Below are 26,644 nucleotides of genomic sequence, written 5' to 3' on the forward strand. Positions count from 1 at the left end.
TTCATCTGTCTTGCTTGACTTGCCTTTGGAACTACAGTTCTAGCTCAGGCTGTTAATCAATCTACTACTTCTACCCCTATTAACATTAAACGTCACTCTAAACTGATAAATATACTGTACAGACAGTCTTTACTGTATAGACAGTGTCTCCCGATTGCTGCCTCATCTGCTAGCTGTTTTTGACGATCATTTGACATGATGATTAGAACTCTTTTGGGGCTCTATCAGGGTGTGAAATAAATTGGTCCAAGTCGGCATTACTGCTACAGTACAGTATGTCATTTTGCAGTAGAGAAAACTGATTGATTGGTAAATGCTGGTCAAATACTGTACTTAAGACACCTTGGCATTGAGATTTACTTCTGTTTCCATGCATTGAAGTAAACATTTTTAATATCCATAAATGAGTAAATGGTGAAATGAACAGATGGACTCATTTTTACTATTCTCAAGCTTGCATCTGCATAATAAAAATGAATGAGCTAGTGCATGTTTTATTACAGCTCTCGATTTAGAGTACTTGGATAGACTCTAAAATTTCTAAAAAAAAAAAAAGTTTTTAAATTTCTAACTTCATATAGAAGAGACCGGAATAATTAATCACTCTGCTGCATGGAAGATTTGCGGTCTGACTGCCAAACTTAAAGCTTATTTCTACTCCTTTATTTTAGGTTCACTATCTGTTTTTATTTTAATCCTGTCACTCTTCTATCTCTTGTCCTCTTCAGATCTAGTGTCATAGAGACTTCAAAATTGTCTTTGTGTGAGGATATCTCATAGACAATAAATTGCATTTTAGCCCTACATTTACACAATTAACTTGAGCATGAATTGGAGAAATAGAAGAAATAGATAGAAATATTTAAAAAGTCACAACAGATCTGGATTTGCCCATTCTTCTATTTGTCATAATTACCTTACAAGTTTGGGAAAATGATAGGATCCACATTTTAGCAGCTGTTTTTATTGATGATGGTGTTCAATTTATTTTCAATATGCAGTTCCTGAATCCTCTCTTTTTTTCTTACAACTCAATACTGCAGTGCCTGCCTGCCATCCACTAAGGGCTGAGGTTGTCTCTAAACCCATACTGCAAAATGCAGACTTTGTGACAGCTAGCATTTTTGTCAGGTGCATGTTTTCAAATAATGCAAACAAAATGAATTTGTGTAGCACATTTTTGTTCAACACAGTGTGAGTCTCACATGTCTGCATTTTTATCAAATATTTTATTTTGTCAAATATAGGACTATAATTTTTAAATCAAAGTGTTCAGATACGTAGAACCTGTAGAAGATACAACATAGACACTAACAGTTTGAGTGGTGAGCTTCTTTGCAGTGTGCTGAGGTTAATTTTATGCTTGAAATTAGAAAAAAAAACAATATTTTGACTGCTGAGCTGTCACTATGTAAGAAGGCTCAGCAGCCAAAACTTTTTTTTCTGTCTGCTTTTTAGCATTTACTCTAATAGGGCAAAATTAGCCAGTATAAGTGGATAATTATAGCATACTATATAGTACCGTATAACAGTATTCTCTAAATGACGGTGTTTGGTCTGTGGCTACTGATATGGATTGATCAGTCAGAGAACTTGGCTTCTTTTATCGTTTTTATATGGATTGCTGCTCTTACATCTACCCTCAGAACACAGGGCAAGTGATTTGGACTCTATTCATAATTACATTACAACGATCCTGATTCAATTCACAATACTGCACAGGTTTTACAATATCCTCATTACTCAGCCTTATTGCCATCTCTACTTCACTAATTGCTGTAGTTTTATTATAAAAATTAAATTGTGATAATTTCAGTGTTTGTGTTTTAACACCGTCGCATTACTCAGCTCTGTCAGCAGTAGTGCTTTTGCAACTTCAGCTGATCAGTTTCTTAAGGAATACTTGTTAATGGTATTGACTTTCCTCTGTAGCAGCCTACCATAGCAATTCTTCCAAAGTATTGTGGATTATGGAGTGCCTTTATTCCTGAAACCTATGAGAAGTAATTACACTGAGGTCGTGATACAGCAAACTGCGGTACATCTTTATCCTCTAGCAATCACTAGTTTCCTGGAAGTTGGCAGAAAAAATCATAACCTTTACAGCTTTTTAGCTTTTTTGTAGTTTTTTTTTCTTAGTTTCCATTGGTCAGCATAATTGGCCTGCCGAGTTCTCAGATTTCTGCTACAGTATTCCCATTTCGTGCTCAACACAAGAACACAGGCAAGTCCAACATGTTCGTTTGTTTATGCTTTAAGGGCATAAGTGCGTTTGAGGAATTAATTTCTTGTTTAGCTTTGTTTTGGGGAAAACATTGAAATGGAAATTAATTTGTTATAAAAAGGCATAAGTTGGCAGCTGGCATATTATATATTTTTGGAACAAATAGGTCATGTTTCTAATTCTTGCTTCAACAGAGCAGAGCTGACTTTTTTAAAGGAGAGTTTCATTTTGGGGTTTTAGTATAGAACAATTGGTGACCATGAGATATATAATGTGATCATCAGCTCTGATGTTAGGATGTTTTAAAATGGTCAGAACATACTGTAGAATTGAAAATACTCTAGTGAGATTTGGCATTGCGGCATTTTTCTTTGCTAATAGAATGTAAAAAGAATTTGGAATGTACTGTATATTAAAATATTTCCTTTTGTTCAAATCAACCATTTGATGGCACAATATGAGAAATTTGACACTTTATGTTCCTGCCTTGACTCTGATAAAACTGAATCACAGCAGACCTGACAAGAAATTAAAAAGCTTTACTGTGACAGAATTCTTACAAAATAATGCCGCACAATTTTTGTAATAATTAAAAGGGTATTGTATGTCTCTTAGATGGCAGGGACACTGAAATCAACACATCTTTTTCTTTCCTAATTTATCTGCATTTTAGTCCTTGTATTGTCCTACTTTGTATTCAGTTTTCAGGAAAGGGCATTCTCAGACTTATTTAGAGGTCAAAAGCCTTAGAACACAAAGCATGCTAAGAGCTATAAAAGTTCACAGCTGTCAGGACAGGAGTTCAAAGAAGAAAGCCTTCCCGTTCTCTCAGCATTCAGATGTGAGACAGTGGTTAATTACCCCAGCAGGGAAGAGAAATAAAAAAACACAAAACGTTATTTTTAAAAAGGCAATCTGTTTTGAGGAAAAACACAGAGAAGAAAAAATCCTAGCATTATATTATTAATTAATAAAAATAAAGTGATAAAATTAATTGATTTATCAGTTTATTGCACCATCTGTTACTCTCTACCTACAGGACTAAAAGCAATGATAAAGAACAAAGAAATGCAGAAATTAAGACATGACCATTTGCATAAACTTTGCATAAATTGTAACTCAAGGCAATAGCAATATTTTCTGCTGTTTCATTCTCTGTGAGACTCAAAACTTTGCAAACCTCTTGGATATTTAAGTTAAGTGTTAAAAGTACCAGTATACATTATATTTTGTGAATGGCTCACTTTCACAGGAGACCAGAAATGTTGTTTTCCACAGCAACCTTTTGTGGCCTTTCCTTTTTTCAGTTTTCTTTGGATTTAAATGTGCATGAAAGCTAAGGCAGTGATTGGTTTCAAACCATGTTCATTTCATTCAGAATAAATGCACTTGAAAGCTCTATGTATGCTAATCACAGAAGTTCAGTGCTAAGGTTTAATTGGGACATGAAAGATTGGCAAGCGTTATAATTTTAAAATGGATTATGCTTTGCTTATTAGAGATCACAATAAGTATGTTTTACTGTAATTGGAACATGCAACATGGTTTTGCTGCATTTAAATAGAACATTTTTATTTTTAAACCAGTGGTTGTAGAAATGCATTTAGTGTAATGCTGAAATTGTCCCAGTTACAGAACGGTTTAGTGTTTTAGTGTTCCCTTCCAGATTCACAACTAAGTTCCAGAAAATCTTTAATTTTTCCTAATTACCTAGTCTAATCAGTAAAAGGGTGAAACAGAACACTTAACCCCAGATCCATGGAAACCAACAAATTAATACTGAAATGTTTAGAGAAAAGATTTTATGGATTACTTTTAATTGTATGGGTCAACAATATTGAATCATATTTTTGGTACTATGTTCAGCTTTGTCGAGTTTGTGGGATTATGTGGTGAGATCATTAGTCAGGCTAATATAGGATTGGGAAATCTAACTACAACTCGTCCTTCGGATGAGACGTAAAACCGAGTCCTGACTCTTTGTGGTCATTAAATATATGGAACTGATTAAAAATCCCGGGGCATTTCTCGAAAAGAGTAGGGGTGTAACCCCGGCGACGTGGCCAAATTTCCCATTGGCCCTTACCAATCATGGCCTCCTAATAATCCCCATCTATGAATTGGCTTCATTACTCTGCTCTCCTCCCCACTAATAGCTGATGTGTGGTGAGCGTTCTGGCGCACTATGGCTGCCGTCGCATCATCCAGGTGGGGCTGCACATTGGTGGTGGTGGAGGGGAGACCCCATTACCTGTAAAGCGCTTTGAGTGGAGTGTCCAGAAAAGCGCTATATAAGTGTAAGCAATTATTAATTATTATTATTACAAAACAGTCTTGCGAAATGAAATTATTTAGGAAGAAAAAAAAAAGAAGATCTTCCTTTGTGAGAAAAATTCATTTTGAGATTATTACCTTTATTGTAGAAATGGATGAAAAAACACAATTAAAAACCTTATGGCTGCTTTGTTATGTAAATACAGTTAAATACTGTATGTAGGATATTACTGCATGTAGTTATAAAGCAGGAGTGGGCACTCCTGGTCTATTTAAACCACCAGCATCAGAAGAGTTGCAATTTGTGAAATTGGTCTCATTTAGCTAATAATGGTCCAGGATTCCCCACACCTGCTATAGAGGAGGCTAAGACCATTGTTGTACAGTACCTGATATACTATAATTATGTCCGCTGACTACAGTATTGTACCCAAAAAAAGCAATTAACTGACAAACTTGAACACCATTGAACATAGTTTCATACAGGTTATAAGTATCTTTTTCTTAATATTTATACCATTAATTAATCATTCATCAATTCCTTCCTTTTGTAACCACTTTATCCAATTCAGGGTCACATGGCAGCGGATGCAAGGCAGGATACACCCTGAATGGGATGCCAGTCCCTCACAGGGCACACACAGATGCAGTCACATACACACTCACACCAGGGCCATTTTTCCCCAAAAGTCAATTAAGCATAATTAATAAAAAATCTAGAAACATTGAAAACATATTATCCTTTTCCTCATATAAAATTATATGAAAAAATCTCTTTTAAAGTAATGAAATTGACACATCAAGAAAAAAATCATAACTTAAGGTGACACAAATGTGAATTACTGCATGGTGTGATATAATACTGTATATACGGGTATTGTTATATAATATATATTTTATTGCGCATCGTAGAGAATGTCCAGAAATGTAATAAACCACATGGTTAGGGAAAGTCATTTACCGCTTACTGTATGTACCGTATGGTACTGTTCAGAAGTTTGGAAACACCAGCTAATTTTTCAGGAAACTAATTCTCAAACATAAAAACACATTATAAAGTATTTATAACTGATTTCAGTATCATTGAATACCCTTCATAGTAATTTGCATGCATCCTTGCACAAAGTCATTAAAGCCTGCTACTGTATGTGTTCTAAAATTAGTCTTAAAATGATTTAATATACAGTACAAATTTAGAATACATCTGGAAAAAGAATTAACAATCAACAGCAATTATGACTATTTCTAATCACACAATTTCAAAGCTGTTTTAAAGTCTGAATTTCACAGAGTATTTGCGAGAATCATAGTCCACTTTCTTCAGAGAAGATGTTCTTAAAGATCTTCACTCTTTAAAAATAAAACTGCAGAAAAAACCCTAACCCTAACCCTAAATTCCAAAAACACAGCAGTATATTGAAGCTGTTTGGTTTATTTCAAAATAGAAGGAAGAAAAAAGACCAACAAAAGACAGGAAATGAGCTGGAAGGTAATGAAAAACTGCTAAATCTCAGAGAGTGAAGATTACAAGATAAAGAGATAACAGGAAGAAAATCAGCAGATACTGTATGTCTGAAACACACAGAGCTGCAATAGCTACAGTACAGCTCATCATACACTGAAAGAGACTGGACATATTGTAATGAAAAGATTTCTGCAAAGAAATCAGTTCTCAGTAAAATGCTTCAGTTTTGAATGAGATCACGCACATTGATGCACATCTGAAAGCATTTCAGTCTTCTGCAGCTTTTTATATTAAATGTTATTTCCTTGCATGTATGTAGTGCTTTTCAAGCCATGTGATTTCATAGTATTTCACAAATGGGAATGGACACACTTCATTCACCACTGAATTGCAGCACCCACCTGGGTGACACAAAGCTGCCATTATGTGCCAGCAGTCCCTCTACTCTTTTGATGAGTAACATGGAATATTTTTATGAATTTTTAAATTGTCAAGATCTCAAATAGAACAGTTCAGAACAGTACAGTACTTCCTACATCAGTGGTCTCCAACCAAATTCTAACCCAGATTTTCTTTGGAGGCTGAGTTTCTGAGGTCTTATTAGATCAGGCTACAAGGGGCCTAATGTCTCTGTCTATCATCCCCTAACTCAAAAGTGAACCAACAAAATTCAGGCATTGTAATACACAATGTGAAACACAGTGATAAGTCAATAAATATTTGGGTTTATATATGGTGGTAATGTGAGGGTTTTCATTTACTTTATCGATTAGAAATTTTAGCATTAAATTACAAGAGTTCTTGAAGACTGTTTGGAATCAAGCATCATAATTTACAATCTGACAGGCACATTCTAAATATACAATATGCAATTTATTTATCTAACACCAAAACATACATAACAACAAATGCAATATATTTGATAATGCAATAAATACTGAATATATTTGTGAAAATATCTGCTGTGATAGAAAATGCTGATCTTTCACTCAGAGATCAGAGCCAACTTAAGAGTTAACATATACTGTATAGACAATAACGTGTCATGGTCAACCTCACAGTTTTCTAAGTCTCATATATTTTCTTATCACTCATAGTCTCAGATAGGAGGTAAATATGCATTTACTACTGTGATCTATCAAACACAAGTTTGGAATAATACTCCAATTCTCACAAATTGTACTGTGAATAAAGACTAGCTAGACTCAATTGCACCCTTCCACGCTGTAAAGAAATGTATATCATTAGATGGTTCAGAATAGAGACAGATTTATGATGGCCTGGGCTTTGGACATCTTTGGAAATCTTTCTTATCAAGTAGGGTCCCTTCAGCTGCATTCCTCTGTTTTTACACTAAGGTCTAAGCTGCTTTGTCAAGGTACAGAAAGATTTTTTAAAATCCTAATAGCACTGTAATCTAAGTGAAATAATATACTTTGCTTCTACAGTGTATTACAGTGATCTTAGTTAGGAATTAAGGTATCCATACCTCACTGATAAGACACACAAGCAGATACTTTACACAGCCTTTCCTTCAGGAAAGATAATATGTCAGAGGCCTGGTTTTCAGTTTGGCAGTTTATGAATATATGGGCATGTAGTGTAAATCCCAGCACAGCAGCCTGAGGGATACACTCTGCCTGAAGTGTCAGCTGGGTCACAGCATAGGGGATTAAAGTATTCTAATTCACTAATATATGCAAATTTCACATTTTTTACAGTTCTTAGAAAAACTGGATTGAGGGATGGATTGTTAAAAGCATAGGAAAAATTTTGTGTAAGGGGGAGAGATAAAATGTCCAATATAGAAAGACATTTAAAAGCACCCTGAATAAACAAATATGTATGCATATATCTGTATATCTCAGCATATTCAGCATATGAATATGTACATACATTATTTGGCCAAATGTACACTACAGCATATATGGCTGCTTTACCTCTCTTAAATAGCCAAAAGTCCATATGTATCTACTGTACAGTCTATACAGTAGACTTTCTATCACAGAAATACACCATTGTTACATACTGTAAGTTGCCTCAGTTCGCCTGTGTTTGTGGTTATGGTTACTTGTTGTGAACATCAGTAAAGTGAAGTTTTAATGGAAATCCTAAAACATCACAGACTTTTTTCACAGAGGAAAGTATGCCTGAGACAACAGCATCCTTTGCCTTGAGCTTATTTCACATGACTGTGTTCAGATGGTTGAAAATTGCAGCATTTCAGTCATAAACGAGAGCTTTCTTTTTAGATCAGTTTTGGAAAAGGAAAAGAAACTTCAGGAATGACAACCAGAAGACACATAGTGGGATAATACTGGACATAATCAGCATGGAGACAAATAACACTGAATAAAATGTTCTGTTTTTATTACAACATACTGTATACAAAATAGGCACAGCATATAAACAGAACACATGCATAATCAATTTTACTTCCTCCTGTAATATTTTCAGTGCATTAATAATTTATTACAACTTGCAGGAATATAATACTAAACTTGGCATATACTGTAACCCCTGTATCTACAGTAGCCTCAAACTGTAGATATGAAAAAAAAGCAACAAAACACTTATCCTGACCATAGCCTGAATCATGCACTTAACCATATGCAATCATTCATATTTGTCAAACGACATTAAAAACGTGCAATTATTGGTAAGGTGGTTCATAATGAGACATACTTTCCGCAGAAAACTCAGAGAAGAACTCCGGGTAGACAGAAGTCAGGTTAAAAAGATGTGAGGCACCATTAAGGAGTTGAGAACTGAAAAGGACTTTCTGCAGATACAGTATACTGTAGCTCAGTTTTGCTCTCAAGGTATATTAATGTGATATTTAATTTCACTGCAGTATGTTTTTTGTAGCAATATTGCATTACCCAAATTCTAATAGCTGTTTAAAATTAATTTCAGAAGCTTTTTAGTAATCTACTGTCGATTTAACTGAGATTTAAAGTGTGACACTCTAGGAAAAACCTTGTTTTTGTTGCACAAACGTCTGTAGAGATTTTTATTTGTTTTAATTGAAAAAAAAATTATATTGTATGGTGTCCAAATATTGTTTGCACCTAGTTACCCCACTGTTATATGAAATATTTGGTTATGGTACCCCTTTCTTAAATCAGATAAAAATAGCAACTGTAGAAAGACTTGACATTCCTCTTTTGATATTTGAAGTACAGTAGGTTAGAGCAAAGGTTCATTTTCGGCATGTGTTGCAAACACAGGTATTATTAATGATGGGCTAGGAAGGAGGTCACAAGGCACAGTAAACATCACAGACTGTTTATATTGCTAATCCACTTTTCTTCTACTCACATTAGCCTCTGATTGCATATTCTTATTTGTTGATTAAAAGAGTCTCTTTAGAGTCATAACCGTTCTTCCTGTCTGCTGCTACCTAATCCTTTGGGGTCTGTCACCACCCAGGACTCTTCTGAAAATACAATTTAACCATTTTGCCATTCAATCCTGAGGCAGGAAACAACAAGCTGATAAGTAAATGCTAAAATAAATTCAGGAATCAAAGGGGTTTTCTGGGAGCCTTTGATACTCCCAGGGAGGTTTTAAGTAGATGGGTACAAATTATAGTGTGAAACACTCTCTGTTTTCCCATACTGTGTAACTATAACAATTGAAATAAAATTGTTTTAGCATTATTTCCATTGAAAATAAAAGTTTTTTAAACATTTTACACAATGCCAAAATGACATAATTACTACAAATTTCTTTGGAGACATAATGTACAAAATCTGCTGATGTGTTCGCTGATACTTTTACTAATATTTGCCAAAAGATGGTGAGTTAGGTTTATGTCAGTAGATATAGAAGATCTTTGGGAAAAATTAAAACTCTTTTCTTTAACAGTTATGATTTTAAAATGTCTTACAGTGGCCAAATCGATTGACACAGCAAAGGTGAAACTGTTATTTTTGTTTTACAGTGAAGCAATTTGTATTTGTGATCATATTAATATGAATGGTAACTGCAATATACATGTACCGTATAAATATATGTATTTTATTCAAGTGATCTTAAGTGACCATGCAAATTGGAAAAAATCAATCCATTTGATATAATTTCAAAGTGTAAATATATTTGGTTCTACAGTTTATACTGTATCCCTTTGAGGCAACATGTACAGTATATGAAGTCTAAGACCCATAAACTAAACTCTTGCATCATTGTCTGAGATGCTTTGCTGTAGTGCTTTCAGTTCTTGCCTTTTCCTGGGGTATTCCATTTTCAATTAATTTCAGCATGTAAAATTGTTGCTCATTTGGATTAAAATCTGTTTTTCCACTTTTTTCTCCTGGTGAACTCCATGGCTGTATGTTATGGGTCATAGTCATGTATTGTGTGAAATGCAGCCCAATTAAATAAGGAAGCAGACAAAATGTTTCTGTAAATTTCAGAATTCATTCTGCTGCTGCCATTATTAGTCACAAAATCAATAGATCCTGTATGAGTGAACCAGTTTCATAGACGGACATGCATGCCCAGACCATGATACAACATCCTCTTTGATAAGCAGATGCTCTTCAGACCCTCTGCAGGTCTGTTATTTTTCCATGTTTTAAACTCTCCATCACTTCGGAAAATAATCTCCGTTGGTCTCCTGCTTTAGGTTGAAAATTCCACACACAAAACATGCTAAGTGGCACAACAATTTGAGAAGTAACAGCTTACTTAACCAGTAGATCACTAGATCAGTGTAGTACGTGGCACTCTGGACCTGAATTAGATGAAAAACAAAGGAGAAATGAAAAGGGACACGACGACTCTACCAATTATCGCACATTGTCGCCACGCTAATAAAATCGACACAGCTGCTGGTAAATGTACACAGTTTTAGCCATATGCTTCTCGTTAAGGCACGTTACCTTGAGGAAAAAGTTCATTGGTGCAACTGAAATGGCAATAAGAAACTTGTGACAATGGAGTTAATACAACAGACAATATTCTGTTTGTTCACAAGGTTTGCTAGATACTTAATTTCCTCGAAATTAGATGAATTATTGATGTGCTTGTGACATTGAAGAACTGGACTCACCTATGCAGGATAACTTTGATTTTGAAACATATGAAGTAAATGTGACTCTCGCGCAGGTTCCGAGCGGCTCTAAAGCGAACGGATGACTCAGCAATTAAGTGCATGCTGTATACCTCAAGTACACTGCAGTTGAAGACAAAAATAAACTGGGAACATTATGGACATTTGTTGATAATTTTATTCTTGATGCCGAACAGTAAAGTGTTGTCTGAGCTGGTATCACAATATTGACTCGTTATGTTCTAAATACGTACTTTATTACAGACTGTATGCAGATTCAGTTTAATAAACCACCTCAAGATCAAATTACACACCAGTTTATAGGCCAGCCCACTAGAACCAGGACGTGAGAATGTCCATGCAAAGAGCAGGTACTGTAGATTCATGAACCTGGACAAAGTTCAGGCCCGACAAAGGACAGACAGAAGAAGTTATTAGATACATTGCTGATTCACATGCCAACAATTATTATTTTATAAAATAACAGCTATAGCCAACAAATATTTAAACTTGTAGAAGCTCAATCGTTTTTAATACTGTAATTATTTGGTTGCGTTTAAAAGTTTCTCTTTTGCCATTCTTTTTTCTAAAGCTGCAAAATGACCCATACCGACGCTGTCCATAAGTGACTTTCTGACTGATGAATAATGAGTTCCAGGGCCAGAACCCATTTTTAACAGAGACCACCAATGTATTTGTATCCTAAATCTGCTATTAAGGAACTGTAGCAGTCCAAATTAATATATTTTACAAGCCCAAAATAAAGATGTAAAGTCCAAGAAAATGTTACTGTATGGATTGAATTTAAATATCTAGTTCCAAGATATTTGTGTTGTTATGCATTGCAAATAAGACTAAGGCTACAAGGATACGAGTGAATTAAACTTACATGTATTGGTTTTCTGGGCATGCCTAAATTTAACACATTTACACTCAAGTTGCTCAGAGCATTGATGTTTGTGCTTACGAGGCAATCCAGTTTGCTCAGTACAGTATATAAAAAACAGAGGGAAAATTCCTCTCATCTGTCCATAAGACTTTGTTTCAAAATTCTCCCGCCTCCTCCTGGCTGATCTTTGTACTTCTGTGTAACTTCTAATCTGGCTTTTCAGTTGTTGGTCATCAGAGATTTGAACTCAACAGCGCAGCCCTTGCACCTCTGCTGTCTCAGTCTTCTGCAAGCCGTAGATTTTGCTACCTGCTCTCTTAAGGTTGCTGGTGATTTTATAGACGGTTGTTTAGGACGTTCCTTCACATCTGTGATCATGTTCCTGTACTCAGCTATAAATGTTCTTCTCGGTCTTGGCTGAAAGATACTTCAACTGTGATTTATTTCTTCTTCTGGATTTTGCAAGTTGTTGATTTTGGTATGCCTGACATCTGTTCTGTGTTTGTGCTTGAGTTTTTCTTTTCTTTTGGCATTAGAATAGCCTGCTGTTCCTTAAAGTTATTTGGTTTTAATTTTAACTTTTCAAATGATCTCCAAAAGATTGTTCCAGTAACTTCCACACTATCAACTTGTTTAATTGACCCAAGAGGGTAGAACTGAATTAACTTTATTAATAAATTGTTTGATTTCGTTTGAGTGATTGAGTTTATTATTAGTGTAAATTCCATCTCCATGTAATTCACAGGTGGGCTCTGTTGATGTTTTTTTGGTGGAGAATTTTTAAACTATATACAAGCAAACACTAACCATGGACACCCATCTGGTTTGGAATCTATCTTTAGGGACTTGGACAGGAGGCAGATTTTTAGCCAATCCCCTTATCTTGTAATGAGTGTTTTAAGGTATTAGCAATGCACAGTATGAAGTTTATTAAAATTATAGTTGTGTATCATCTTTCACAAATGTTACAAAAATGGATCTTCAAATGAAACACTTCACATCACGGCTCCTGGATGTTAGACCCTAAAGTGTCAGCACTGATTAGAGCAAATAGGTGTCCTAAAAACTGTGTGCTGTGCTTTTTCCATGTCTGCACTGTGCAGAAATCTGATTTATTAGTTTTATTTTCTTCTTATATTACCTGGAGAGCAGGTTCAATGCTGATCTGCCAGGAACCTAATCTGGAGTGTGTGTTTGAATTTAATTTATTCAAAATGTATTTTTCTCTGTCCCTCTGTGACAAGTGAAACACATGTACTGAAAGATATCTGGTGGGCAAGGGACACTGGGCCATTCTGCTTCAGCTTTACAATATTCTAAGGATGGTAATACATCTTCCAGCCACTAATTACATCTACAGCTTGACAGATTTAAGATTTAGAAGCTTAATTGTAGATAGGTGATCTGGCTCAAATTTATGTGCAGTTTTTATTGTACTGGGCGGCAATTTTCTTTTTGTGGATGCTTCAAGAAGGCCGGATTCTGTGGTGATATTTTAGGAGTGCTCATTAATGTAGAGAGTGTTGTAGATCTGATTCTTGGGATAAGAGCAAAGAGCATAATGTATGATCATATCAGAGTCCTCAGAGAAAAGAGCACAACGTAGTTAAAATTCCTCTATTCCCTCCCTGGCTGCACTGGGTTCCCACTGTGATCGCAGTATAACAGAAAGGTTGTACATTACCCTGCAGTGTTTGTTGCATTTTTAGAAACAATTCTGAATGTTAAGAGCTTTGAAGGGACCAGTGCAGTGAATGATATAAATCATTAACTGAGCTGTACTTGGTATATTTCCTGCATTCAGATTTGTCAGCTGGTGTAGCAGGTGCCATTAAAAACCCAACATTTCCACTTACTGTAGTTGTAGTGAAAGTAGGCTTTCCTGGGCACAGGAAGCTCTTGAGGCTATCCAGAAGCTTATCTTTCACTTGCAATGAATGGAGCTTCAAGGCATGTACATTGCACGACAGCAGACTACCAACACACGATTTGCTCACTGAAGTGTTGGATTTAATGAATATTTCTTATGATCCAAAGGCAGAAATGGAAAAGATTACTGGACTCTGTAATTGTCCATTTCCTTGAACTGCATATAAAAAAGATGAAAGATTGCGAACCATCAGTATACTGTACATCAGAACACTCCATGGTACAGTCATTCAGTTTATGTAACTCATTCATAACTTATTTATATAAATAACATTTTAAATAAAAAAATATTATTATTTTTATATTTGTTTATACAGAATATATCCTTACAAGGATAGGCTCTGGGTTCCCCATGATTCTGTATTGGATAAAGCAGTTAGAAAATGGATAGATGGATGGATTTTATATCCCTAAATACAACTAATGCAACTCATATTTTTTCCCTAAATAGAAAATACACTACAAAAATAGAACTACAGTTACTCACCCAGCCCCCTTAGTGGGACTACCCTCCACATTTCAACCTAATGATCCCTAAACTGCAAACAGCTACAATGGAATTTGCATTCCCAAAGTTTGAACTGTGTTAGCAGAACCACTCCAAACCTTCATTATCTCTCCAAAATTCCCCCTGGACAGAGGATACACAGGGGCCTATAAACCAGCTTCATATACTGTATTCTTCAGTCTGTGAGGGGGAATTTAAGTATTATCCCATATATATGCTGTATGACATGGCTTCATCTGTAACATTCAAGTCCCTTTTCCAGATTATAATTGCAACTAACGACATAAAAAGATCTTGTAACAAAAATGAACATAAAGAAGCAAAATCTGTTTATTTTACTCCTGAGGTCCAAGAGATTCTGCACCACCTCACAGCCCCACACTAGGGCATAGTCACACATAATTACAGACTGTAGATGTTAAGTACAGAAATTGGGAAACTCTTATTGTGGTTGCAGATACAGTAATTGAGCAAGTAAAGACCAGTCCCATTAAAAAATATCTGCTAGAGTGTGAATTCCTTTGTCATACAAATGAGGAAGAAAGAAAGGAGAATTGCAAGGGAGGAGTTTAGAATTATGAAAAATAGGAGAATGGGCATGTCTTCTGTGATTTTATAACTCTTTCTACCAAATGCCAAGTCTTAATCTGTGTAATTATGAAGCTAAAATTCACTCTGCAATATCTAACAGGTACCCCAGTATAAATAAGATCTTGAAGATTGTTGCTGAGACAAGACTTTCTTCCAAGTATTTTTTCAAGATGCAAGAGTGTCAGAGTTAAACCAAACAGACAACAGAAGCAAAACAAAGATGTACTGTAGAAACCAAATTAAACAGGTGTTTTATCCATACTGACAGTAAATCTACCTGTGCTGATCTACAGTAATAGCCGGATAAGTATTGAGTCTATGACTTTTACTGCCATTAAAATAAAGATTTAGCCTAGCTACTGTATATCTATAAGAATTTAAGCACAGTGAATTCATGTCTAATATGGTAGTGAGCTCAGGAAAAAAATTGTGAGCATTTATAAGAAAAGGCCACATGATTAATAACATAATAACATTGATTTCCCTGGTTTACATATCAGTAAAGCTCCTCAGCCGAGATTTAAAATCTCTGGATCCTTTGAATCACATAATGTGAGGGTCGTTGACTGAGCCACGATTAAATTCCTCCCATTTACAGTAGCATAAAACAACATCCAGAGTGTCTCATTCTGTAGTAATGTGATATTAAAATGCTAGCGAGTCTGGGGGCTTAACTGAAGTGCAGTTGAAACACATCTGCAGAAATTGGCTGGGCGATCTGATATTGACATTGAGAGCATCTCTGCATTATGTACCATACAAAAATAAAGCTTGCAAGGCACAGATGTACTGTAGTAACCTCTGGAGGATGATTTATGTCTGTCTTGAAAAAAGCTAATTCTTTGGCCCATGGGATAAATACACGCTATACATCTACTATGCTTAGATCAGATGTAGTATTCCTCAGTGCCATCAACTTCAATCTATCAATTATGTCTGCTCCAGGAAGAATATCATAGTCAGCCAGGTGCAACAGGACTTTGGACAGGAGGCCAAGAAACTCTGTTTCCAACATCACATACTAAAATAAAGTTTTCAAACGTGCCATTCCACCCAGTTTATGACCCTCTGACCTCAATAAGGAAATTCTAACTTTTCTTTGAAATACAGCAAAAGCCATCTCGGTTTTGTTTACTACAGAAGAGTAGGCTGCTACCTAGCTGTGTTTGTTACAGTAGGTATGAAAAATCCTTTCATTTCATTATATATAGCAGGTGGAATACCATCAGGCTCTGGGTACCTGTTTATCCTAAGAGCTTCTGAAGCCTCTAGCTCTTCTGTCTCTTCTATGATAGTATTACTAAACAGAATTGTAATTTTTCTCAGCTTGTTGTATTTGTTGCTTTCTTACTTGGTAAACATGAGTAAAATATTAGTTTCATAATCACCTATTTCTCTTTCAGTCTCTGAAATGTTTCTGTTATCTCTGAGACACTTTTCATCCTTTTCTGTCCTCTTGTAGTTGTAATAATGTCAAAGAATATTTTAGCCACCATTCCAATATTTTATCTTCATTGGCCTTACTAATATTCCTTTCCTTTCACTCCTTTTTAACTGGATCTAGCCTTTGTTAATAATTTTATAAAGTGCTTTCTTTCTTCAGGTATTTTTTAGGGCAGCGTAGTATCATGGTGGCTAGCAGTGTCTTCAAGGCTCACTCACAGGTCTTGGGTCTCTTCTGAAATGGAAAACTGTTTGTGTGGCATTTGCATGTTCTCTCGCTGTTTACATGGTTTTTGCTTCACTTTCCCCCCCATAATCAAAAAACATGCTATCCAGATTAATTGGCATGCACTGAGCTGGGATCCTATCCAGGGTATAGTCCCATATTGTGCACTGTGCCTGCTAATTTAGATTCTGGCTCACCACGACCATTTCAGAATAAATTGGTTGCAGAAATTGGATTGGTGGATGGATGATTTATTAAACCATCTGGGCCACTGCTTTCCAGAATTTCAATTTGCTTACTTTTGGGATGAATCTGCTTTGTGCTTTAGAATATCTTGAAGTTGAGTCAATGCATTCTACACTAATTCCATCTATCCTCCCATGTTCTACCTCTCTTAATGTCAGTCAGTGTTTAATATGATTGTCTTACAATCAGCATTCATTATTGAGATCATAGTGAATACCAGTTACCAATTAGAAAGGCCAAAATTCAAATGTACTAGCAATTCATATACGCTGTCTGTGAAGATAATGTACCCTTGGTAAAGTCTGTTGTAAATAGCACTTGTTGAAACATTGATTTTTGCACTTTCCTCTATTAATTTTATTCACTATGCTAAGCTTATGATTCAGATGTGCACCTGACACATACTAGTGCATACTTTTGACAGTTGTTAGTACTTAATAAATTCCGTAGTACTGGTAAATACACTTGTTAATTACACTTGTTTTACAATTGAGAGACTTTCTGTAAGTAAGAATTCCATTGTACCAGTACCGGTTACATATGGCAATAAAGTTCAAGTTCATAGTAAATCACAAATAAAATGCAGAATGGTTCCCATCATAAACATATTTCATGATTAGATGGGATGGCAGCATGGTGGTGCAGGGGTTAGCATTGCTGCCTTGCAGCGCTGGGGCCCTGGGGTCAGTTCCTGGGGTGCTATGTGTGAGTTTTTAGGCTCTCGCCGTGCTTGGGTTTCTTGCAGAAACGTGCTTGGGTTTTCTCCCACAGTACAAAGACATACTGGTAGGTCAATTGGCTTCTGGAAGAACTACCTGTAGCCCTGACGTGAGTCTGTGTGTTTGTGTCAGTGTTTGCTGTGCGACAGAGTGGTGTGCTATACAATTCTGTGTTGCGCCCCTTTCTTGCTGGAATAGGCTCTGGCTCTCCCAAAACACTGGATTGGATAAAGTGATTTGAAAAAATAATGGATGGATTAGACAAGGTTTGTGCCAAACAAGTTTTATTTTATTTTTGTCTCTTTTTTTGTACAAATCATAGATTCTTTAGAAAGGAGTGTTGGAACTTGGACAAATCAGACTGATAAAGTCAGTAAGAACATGGCAGGAGGCAGTGTAATAATAGGGTTTTGCTTGTACTGAAGCACGTAGTCTTACAATAACCTGTCGTAGGGATCTGAAAAACCTGCAGTTGCTCGGGAAGGGTGCTCCAGTTTTGAAATGTGTAACAGCCCTCTCTGTGCAGCTTCAAAGGATACTTCATTAGTGTTTTTTTGTAACTCAAAAAGAAGGTCAAATGAAAAAAATAAACTTTGTTGGGCTCCAGAATTCCAGGGAAAATGAGTGTATTATTATCTTGAGTTCTTATTTTTAATAATTCAGTTCAGTGTTTACCTGTGGTCATGTGATTGGCAAATATGCAGCAGTTAAAAATCTTCTCATATCTAGTGTTTTGTTTTACTAATTTTGACACCTGGTATTTTTCTAGAAATATAATATGCATACATATAATTTGTCATTGTCAGCCAGAGGTGTGGCATTAATTTTGTAATGTAGTGCTGAATCTTGAAAACAAGTAGCAAACACACACTCTTTAAATATCTAACTGGAAACTCCAACCTTGAAGGGGTTATGTATAAGAGAGGCTTATGTATTTATTTTGACACGTCATTTACATCTTCTTAAAAAAACAGAAAAGCAAGAAAGAAGAAAATATAATTATTTTAGAATACCTAGCAAATATGTAGATTTCTAAATGAGGGATGTTAAGTTCTGTGCATGACTTTGGTTCTCAAGGTTCAAGATTACAAATTCAACTGTTACACTGGCAGGCTAATGGTAGTGAAGGTTTTTAGTCTTAAACAGGAAATACTATGAGACACACTAACTAGCAAAACAAGTCTCTGAAACTTTGGTGGATTGAGAGATTCTACCTAAGGGTTTGTCTCAAAGACCTTAAAGTCAATTCTATGGATTTCTTCCCAATTAACAGTGAACATGAATAAAAGGACACAAGTCTTTCTATTCTTAACCTTCTTAATCTCAGTGCTGCTTTTTACACTGTTGACCATGACATCTTACTTTTTCATCTTGAGATTGTGTTTAGAGTTTCTGACACTGTCAGATACATCTGTCTCTCTTAATGGGTATAGGTCTGAAATTGGTCTTGTTAAATCTGGTGTTCCCCAGGGCTCAATATTATGCCCCTTGCTTTTCAGCATTTACTTATTTCCACTTGGCCAGCTTTTAAGATCACATGGCCTCAGCTATTTCCATGCTGATGATACTCAAATATACATCCATACCAAACCTGACACTGATATGGCTGTCTCTGTTCTATCTAATTACATCTTTGACATAAAAACTTGGATGACTCAAAATTTCTTTCATCTCAACTGTGACAAGACTGAAGTCATGCTTATTGGCACCCCCATCAACTTTATAAAGCCAATACTGTAACCCATTCTGTACTTGAGCTTCGGTCTAAATTAAAAAACCTTGGGGATGATATTTGATTCTCCCTTAACATTCGACTTACTTGTGCAGCATATTGTCAAAACCTCTTTTTTTCACCTCAGAAATATTGCTAGACTATGCCCCATGTTATCACCAACTGTAGCTGAAAAGCTGGTGAACACATTTGTGTTCTCCAGAATTGAATACTGAAATGCTCTACTCGCTGGGGTATCTAAAATATACATTGAACAAACTGCAGTATGTCCAAAATTCAACAACCAGAATCCTGACCTGATCTAGTGCAAGTGATCACATTATTCCTATCCTAGAGTCCTTGCACTGACTTCCTGTCAAATTCCGTGTGGACTTTAAAATCCTCATACTCACCTCTATAAGGCTCTGCATGGCTTGGCACCTCAGTACCTGTCTAATCTATTATCCCCCCTACTCCCCACCTCGCAACCTTCGCTCTTCTAATTCTGGTCTCCTAGCTGTCCCCCGAAGCCTGTCTACATTGTATGGGTGACAGGGCCTTCTCTTGTTATGCCCCCAAGCTCTGGAACTCTCTCCCCAGGGATATGAGAGAGTCACCTTCTCTAAACTCCTTCAAATCCAGACTCAAAACTTTCTTCTTTGGAAGAGCCTTTACTTACTGTAACTGGTTCCATTCTTTACTCCTCTGCTCCTCCTATACTTAGTACCACCATCCACGGTCTCCTCTGTGTATTGTAATTGTGTTTTATCTTGTGTATTCTTTTTTATTTTTTTGTTGTTTTCTTCTGTAAAGCACTTTAATAAGCCACCTTTAAAGGCGCTATATAAAATAAAGTTTTTTTATTATTAAATTACAAGTTAAAATGATGTAGACGTGCATTTAAAACTGAAAACAGGAGGGACATCTTTACACAAAGGGTTGTGGGAGTGTGGAACAAGATACACAGCCATTTTGTCGAAGTTTATGCCCTGGTTTCTTTAATTAAATCCATTGGTCAGTTAGTTGTAAACTTAATTTTTTGCTAATTTTTTCTTCTGTTCTAAATGTGTTATTTGATTAAACAATTTGTAGAGGTTTTCTTCTTGAGAAACATAAACTGGGACATGTTTTGGCAACATTCTTAAAATAATTCTCTGTTTATTCAGTATGTAAAGGTTCACTCTGTATTATATTTCTGTTATTAGCGTTATAATATATAATTATTTAACATTTTGATGAAGCCTGGTCATACTGACAATATATTTTATATATGCTTTTTATGCACATGATATTTTTTTAATCCTTCAGTGTTTATAATTCATGAGTGTGGCAGTGCTACATGTTATTAATTGACTATGCCACCGGGAGCCAGATGTATGTACTGTGTGTTTAAGAAATTCCTTAAAGACTAGGTAGTGTATATTTTATTTTAGAACCCAATTAGTTTTTTAGCAGTTTAATTATGATGATAATCTTAGAACAATGTTCCTCCAACATATATACTGACAACATCATCCGTATGAATATCCATCCCTTCATTTTCTAACCACTTCATCCAAAGTATGAATATATCTTTCAGATTTACTTATACTGTATATACAGTATGTACTGTATATCTATAATATCTGGATGAGAAATTTTGTGTTGCTTAGTGAGTAAAGGTAATCATTTCGAGTGGAGGGTGAGCCCTATTTAAATGCCATTATACTGTATATATTTATTTGAATGATACTTTTCAAAAGTGTAAATGTATATAATATATATATAAACTATTACTACATTTGTGTGTTTTACTGGAGTAATTCAGGTGAAGTATCTTGCTCAAGGGTACAACAGCAGTGTCTCACAAGGTTTTGAACCCACAACCTTCTGGTTACAGGTCCAGAATCCTGACCACTTGCACCACACCACAGTGCGGAAACTCAGTGGCTTTGTAATGGCCAGGTAATGCTGACTTCTAAGCAGCAATCCCTGCCACTGCCAGTCTCCTGTGAGCAGTATTGTGTTCAATAAGAGCTGCATCTTTGTGTTAATTGATGTTACTTCACTTATAGGCAGTGGCTGATTCCCAGTGTGAAAAAACAGTGGATAGCTTTGAAGAGTGCACAGTGCCGTATCGAAGTAAAGAGCAAAGCAGTATTCCTAGAAGCAAACAGATGGAATTTGAGTCTTCTGATAATTAACAAACAGAAAGTCCAACAGCAGCCATAACATTGTAGCATCCTGAAGTTTAGCTTGAGTAAGCAAACGTTCAGTTTTGATCACAATACATTATTTGATGGCTGTCAGAAGCCAATTGCTGTCAGGAAGCTTTAATAATGAAAGGGTAAGAGGAGAAAATATTGTAGATGGTTGTTGTGTTTGAATTACTTAATAAGTATGGTGCATTTTATTTTTAAAATGCAGATATTAGGACAAGATATATAAAGTAACCTTACTTTGTATGCCATAATACTCTACAGTATGTAACAGCCTGCAGTGTAAACCTTGACATTTAATTATGAGGTACAAAAGACACTTACAGAATATAGTCTTCATAGGTTAGCTTTTCAAATATCACCATTTTCTCATGAATAATTTAAAGTAGTTTAAAGTTCAGTTCAGAAAACATAGTGTTTAGGAGTAGTTAGGGATGGGGATTTACGTATTTTGTAATGGAATTCTGCTTGTAAGATTATATACTGTAGGGAGTTTGAAGAGGTTTTCCATTAATCTTTTTGCTTCTTTTAATATTAAATTGCTTCTTATATATTGATCCTGTGACCAGAACAAAGATCTCAGGAAGAACTAGAAAGAGGGGGCAGGTTAGACACTATTTCTGACACTTTAGACCAGAGCTCAAAGGCTTAGATATGAATCGTATAAAGGTTACAAGAAGCCAAAGCTTTAAGGGAGGGTGGTGATCATCGTCTAGTACTTGCTAGGTTCAAGATAACTAGACAATTAATAAAAGAAATCTAACTGCTATTATAACATACTGTAGGTTGGAACTTTTCTACCTTGTATTGTATTTTTACCTTTCTGAAACCAAATCAAAATCCTGGACTTGAGTGCTGCTCCGTAAGCCATTTTAAACTATAAGTTTACTTTTGTTGTGACACGTGTAGAATGTACTGTACCAGTTTTATGGAATATTTGATTTTTGGACTTTTAGTTTAATCCTTAAGTTACATTTTTATATTTACATAAAATATTCTATTTACATTTCAGGGAACTTTCACTCTCATTATAGACATGTGAAATACTGTACCTCATTGTTCTTGTTTCTTATTGAGTTGTCCCAAGAGAAAGATTACCTCACAGCTCTGTAGGGCCCTTCCGACTCTTGAAAGCAGTTCATATTTCTAATAAGAATCCCTCTTCTGCATTTGTCTGCAACAGAACATTAGTCAATGACTTGAAAAAAATACATTTTTCGACACTCCTGCAGAGACTAATATGTGCTCTGTCATTGTATGCAGAGCTTATTTGAAACTGAGCTTTACACTGTCACCGAACCTTAAGCCTTCACAGGCAGCTGATGTGTTAGTTTTGTTAGTCTAGTCTCCCGAAAAAGAGCCTTTGGGACCTTTTAAGACTGAAGGTCTTGAAATTAAGTTCTCAGTGTTTGACATGAAGGTCGGTGTTTTGTTGTATTCTGTCTTTGAATTGGTCTTCATGGTAATGACAGGTTTTGAGTACAGTATATGTAGTTGGAATATGTCACTAAAGGCATTCTTTAAAAAGATTGTGCTCTCTTATAGTTTTATTTCATATTGTATTTAAACATTACCAGTTTTTGAAGATACTGTATTCTTTGGGAATTTGAAAGTGCCATTATTAACACTGCAAAACATGCTTGGCTGACAGAAATGTCAGTTATGAATCAGGATTTGCTAAATTCCCACTTACATGTGTGTGTTTACAGATGTGTATGAGTATTAAAGAAGGTGGGGTGTGAAAGGAAGCACTGATTTCCTTGAATGTCACAGCAAGGCAGCACTTTTCCGGTTATAGAGTACATCTGCAACTTAGAACAGATTGTAAGAAAGAACAATACAAATGACATTTCAGGAGAGAGCGTAGCAGAGAAAGTGTCTGCCTTAGCTGCAAATATTGTTAGTGCAAATGAAAACTACTTTCTGGGCTCTGGCATGTGACTTCCTATTTCTGTTCAGAAACTTCCAAGAGACTTCCTTTGCTGCCGGATCAGAGAGTTCTCTCCACAGCTGAGCTGCAGGCTTACAGCAGAATCTACTGTTCTCTCTCCCCAGTGCCTGCGCTTTCACCTTCACTCACGTTTTCTCTGTTTTACTGAAGCTTTCCTGATACTCTGTGTCTTTCAGCATGCAGGGAGCTTGCCGCCCCAGCCAGAGAAAGGAAACCCAATGCTGTTGTGCAGATTGCTGTTACCAACACGCAAGAGCAAAGCCTGACGACTTACACCAGCACTGAAATAGTTGAGGTGAGTCTTTCTCTGTTTCATTAGTTTCTTTCAGGCCCCTGGATAGTGTTGTTTTATCTTGAACCTGATTCACAGGTAATACTTAAACAACAGGTATGAAGCAAACAGCTGTTCCTTTCCCCCCTTCTAAGCATACCTTAGTGTATTAATCAGTGCCTTGCAACTGCACTCTTGTCATGATTAAACTTGTCTTGTACAAATGATTCATTTTATGACAGTGCATACATGCTGTACAATCTCTTATGAACACACAAAGGGAGCTCTTTTCCCTCATACTGTATTTGCAAGTATGTTTTTATTGAAAATGGGGTTAACTGTGCTATGAGCTTAAGCCCTGTGAAGTGGGATTCCACTGCTTATGAATGTTAAGGGTTTCTTTGTCTGTGATCCTAACTGAAATGGCCAGATTTGTTCTGTGTGGTCTCTTTTCTCTATTGGGTTGTTTTTGAGTTTTCCTTTGGAAACTGAAGCGCAGGAGGAAAATGTGTTCTTGTTTGCCCATTAACAAAAAGCTGGTATGTATGATTCTATTCTTATGTAATTGACAGACTTCCTTCTTAATTCTGCGGAATGCTGTTTTACGGTCAATTGTATACAGAGAATATATATCTACTAGACATACAAATCTCCTGTTTAGACAGTCCACATTCTTTGCACCACAGCAGATCAGTATTAGGGGATTAAAACCGTCTGTATTTAGTGGAAGTGGTATTTAGTGCTAACAGTCTGTATTTTAAAAACACTGCAGAATTACATTATTTACATTATCGTTGGCTTTAAGTGAATTTCATTGGGAACCAACAATTCCTTAAGTTGTAATATTTTTTTCAAATAAGAAAACCTGTTGCTTGTATATCAGCATCAAATATAAATCGTGAAGAAAATGACATTATGATTTGTTCCTTTTACATAATAAACCCCTCTACACTACTAATTCAGCAGCTGGATTTGAACTGTTGATTGTCTTAGCATTTTTGAATACTAGAATTAATATTTATTACAAAGACTGTAGGTTCAGTGCTGGCAGGTGAACTTGTCTGGATAATCGACTCGTTTCTGTAGGAGGACTTTGAATAATTTCATTTGAATAACCTTGTACTTTCCCTTTAAACCTTTGGTTGGTTTAAAGGTGGTAGTGACCGAAGAGGTTCAACGGGAGAAATAAGCGGAGGCCTGTAATAGGGAGGGTATGATGCAGGAAAAGGAAAAAAAATATTAATATTGGAAGGGGTCCAATGTCTGTGGGAAAATGTGAGTTGCCCTGCTCAACAAATGTGCTTCACAATTCAACAGCAAACAGGGAAGGAGAGAAGTTTCGTCTTTGTTTGGAGGGTTTAAATCCATTTAACATACCAACCTCCTCCTTTAGTGGATCTTGTAGCAGAAAAGAGACTGTAGCCCCTCAGCATTCACAGCTGTTTCCACTGGATTAAGGAGTGAGAAGACAGGACTGTGCTGGGGTGCTGCTTTGCACTACTGACTTGCTTCTTACTGTTATGGGTTTTAGTTTTGGTTGCCTAACATGCTGGTAAGTGGAAAATATTACTCTAAAGAGTATTTAAGCTTATTTTACATTACTGCTACATTTGAAAGAGGTAAAAAGGTGTTTATCTCTAAGGAATAAAACAGCAAGCTCTTCAGCTGTGGCAGTGTTACTGCTTGTTAAAGCCACAACTTACCCTCAAGGCCAACTTACACCTTTGGCAAGACACTAAAATTAAAATGTGCCTGCAGGGAAGCATAACAATAATAATGGAACATTGTTGTATGATTCCACTAATGACTTTTTTTTCCACAGCATAGGGATGAAATGAGATAATTGCTTTTTGCTCTCAGAGTACATTTTTATGAATGTGAAAATAGGTTTCCGCACTGTTGTCAGTTGTTGTTATGATTTGAAAAACTGTAATTATTGCTGGACAGGATTGTTAATGGAGAATTGCCTATACTTCATTAACCACGCAAATAAATATGCATTTGTGTACATGTATGATATTTAATTATTAATAATTTTCTATTCCGTTTGTGTGTAATTATGTTACAGAAATCTGTATCAGTAGACATGAAATTAGGACATTGCTCAGTCTGAAAATGAAGTGTTTGTTGATGCTGGTCATTTGTCATAATGATGTTTATAGAACCTGCTCGGTTGTTTTAAAACCTTTTTTCCCTGTGATTAAATCAACACTCATTATTGTGCTTATACTCTTAAATCTCTTTCCCCCCAAGCCCCCTAGAGTAAAAGATGCAGACTTCACAGGAAAAGGAAGCTCCACTATAAACAAACTGGCTTTGAACATTTGCAGTATATCACAACAGGTTATTAAGTGTGCTGACAAATAAGTACAAGGCCACATGAGGGCATTTTCTACAGCCGTATAGACTCCTCGATTACCCTGGTGTGCTGAGGAAATTGTACTTTATTTATTTATGTTTTTAAGCTGATTTAATTCACACGCCCCTATAGTCATTCTACTCTCCTGGTGTGGCACTTTTACTATCAGAGACTCTTTTCACTAGACCACGAATCAGAGAAAGGGTTTCTTATCTCCAGCTGGTGTTTTAAGGACATGCCACTGTGCTAAGGCTATCTGCAGCTGTTACCTTACTCAGACAGGCCTGTTTTACTTTTGGCACACAGGGAACAAGAGACCCACTGTTTCTGACTGGTGTGACATTCCCTCCAGAATACCCCATTTGTGAGGAAACTCGGGTCAAACTAACAGTCTATGATGTGAAGGATAAATCCCAAGAAACGGTGAGTAAATGTAGCCTTTTCCACATTTTATTATTATTTTTTTATTTTCAAGGTATGAATAATAAAGTTCCTGTAGCGAAGAATGTAGAAAATATTGACAAAACCTCTTAGTACTAATTAGTTGTTAATACAGTATTGTATATTGTTAAGTCAGGGGTAGA

At 36.0% G+C, this 26,644-nt stretch overlaps 1 protein-coding gene across 12 annotated transcripts in view; it reads left to right on the forward strand.

The window, feature by feature from the left end:
• Window positions 1-26,644, forward strand: part of inpp4b (inositol polyphosphate-4-phosphatase type II B) — a 406,779-nt gene that overhangs the window by 200,346 nt on the left and 179,789 nt on the right. For 11 of the 12 annotated variants that reach the window (XM_069188912.1, XM_069188926.1, XM_069188909.1 and 8 more), the window contains 2 exons: window positions 23,607-23,725; window positions 26,367-26,483. In XM_069188912.1, coding sequence (XP_069045013.1) covers window positions 23,607-23,725; window positions 26,367-26,483 — 236 coding nt within the window. Of the gene's footprint in view, window positions 1-23,606; window positions 23,726-25,061; window positions 25,254-26,366; window positions 26,484-26,644 lie in introns of those variants that run through there. The other variant, XM_069188931.1, reaches the window with a different exon arrangement.

The sequence above is a fragment of the Lepisosteus oculatus genome, chromosome 1 (assembly GCF_040954835.1).
Source record: "Lepisosteus oculatus isolate fLepOcu1 chromosome 1, fLepOcu1.hap2, whole genome shotgun sequence".
Taxonomy (NCBI): domain Eukaryota; kingdom Metazoa; phylum Chordata; class Actinopteri; order Semionotiformes; family Lepisosteidae; genus Lepisosteus; species Lepisosteus oculatus.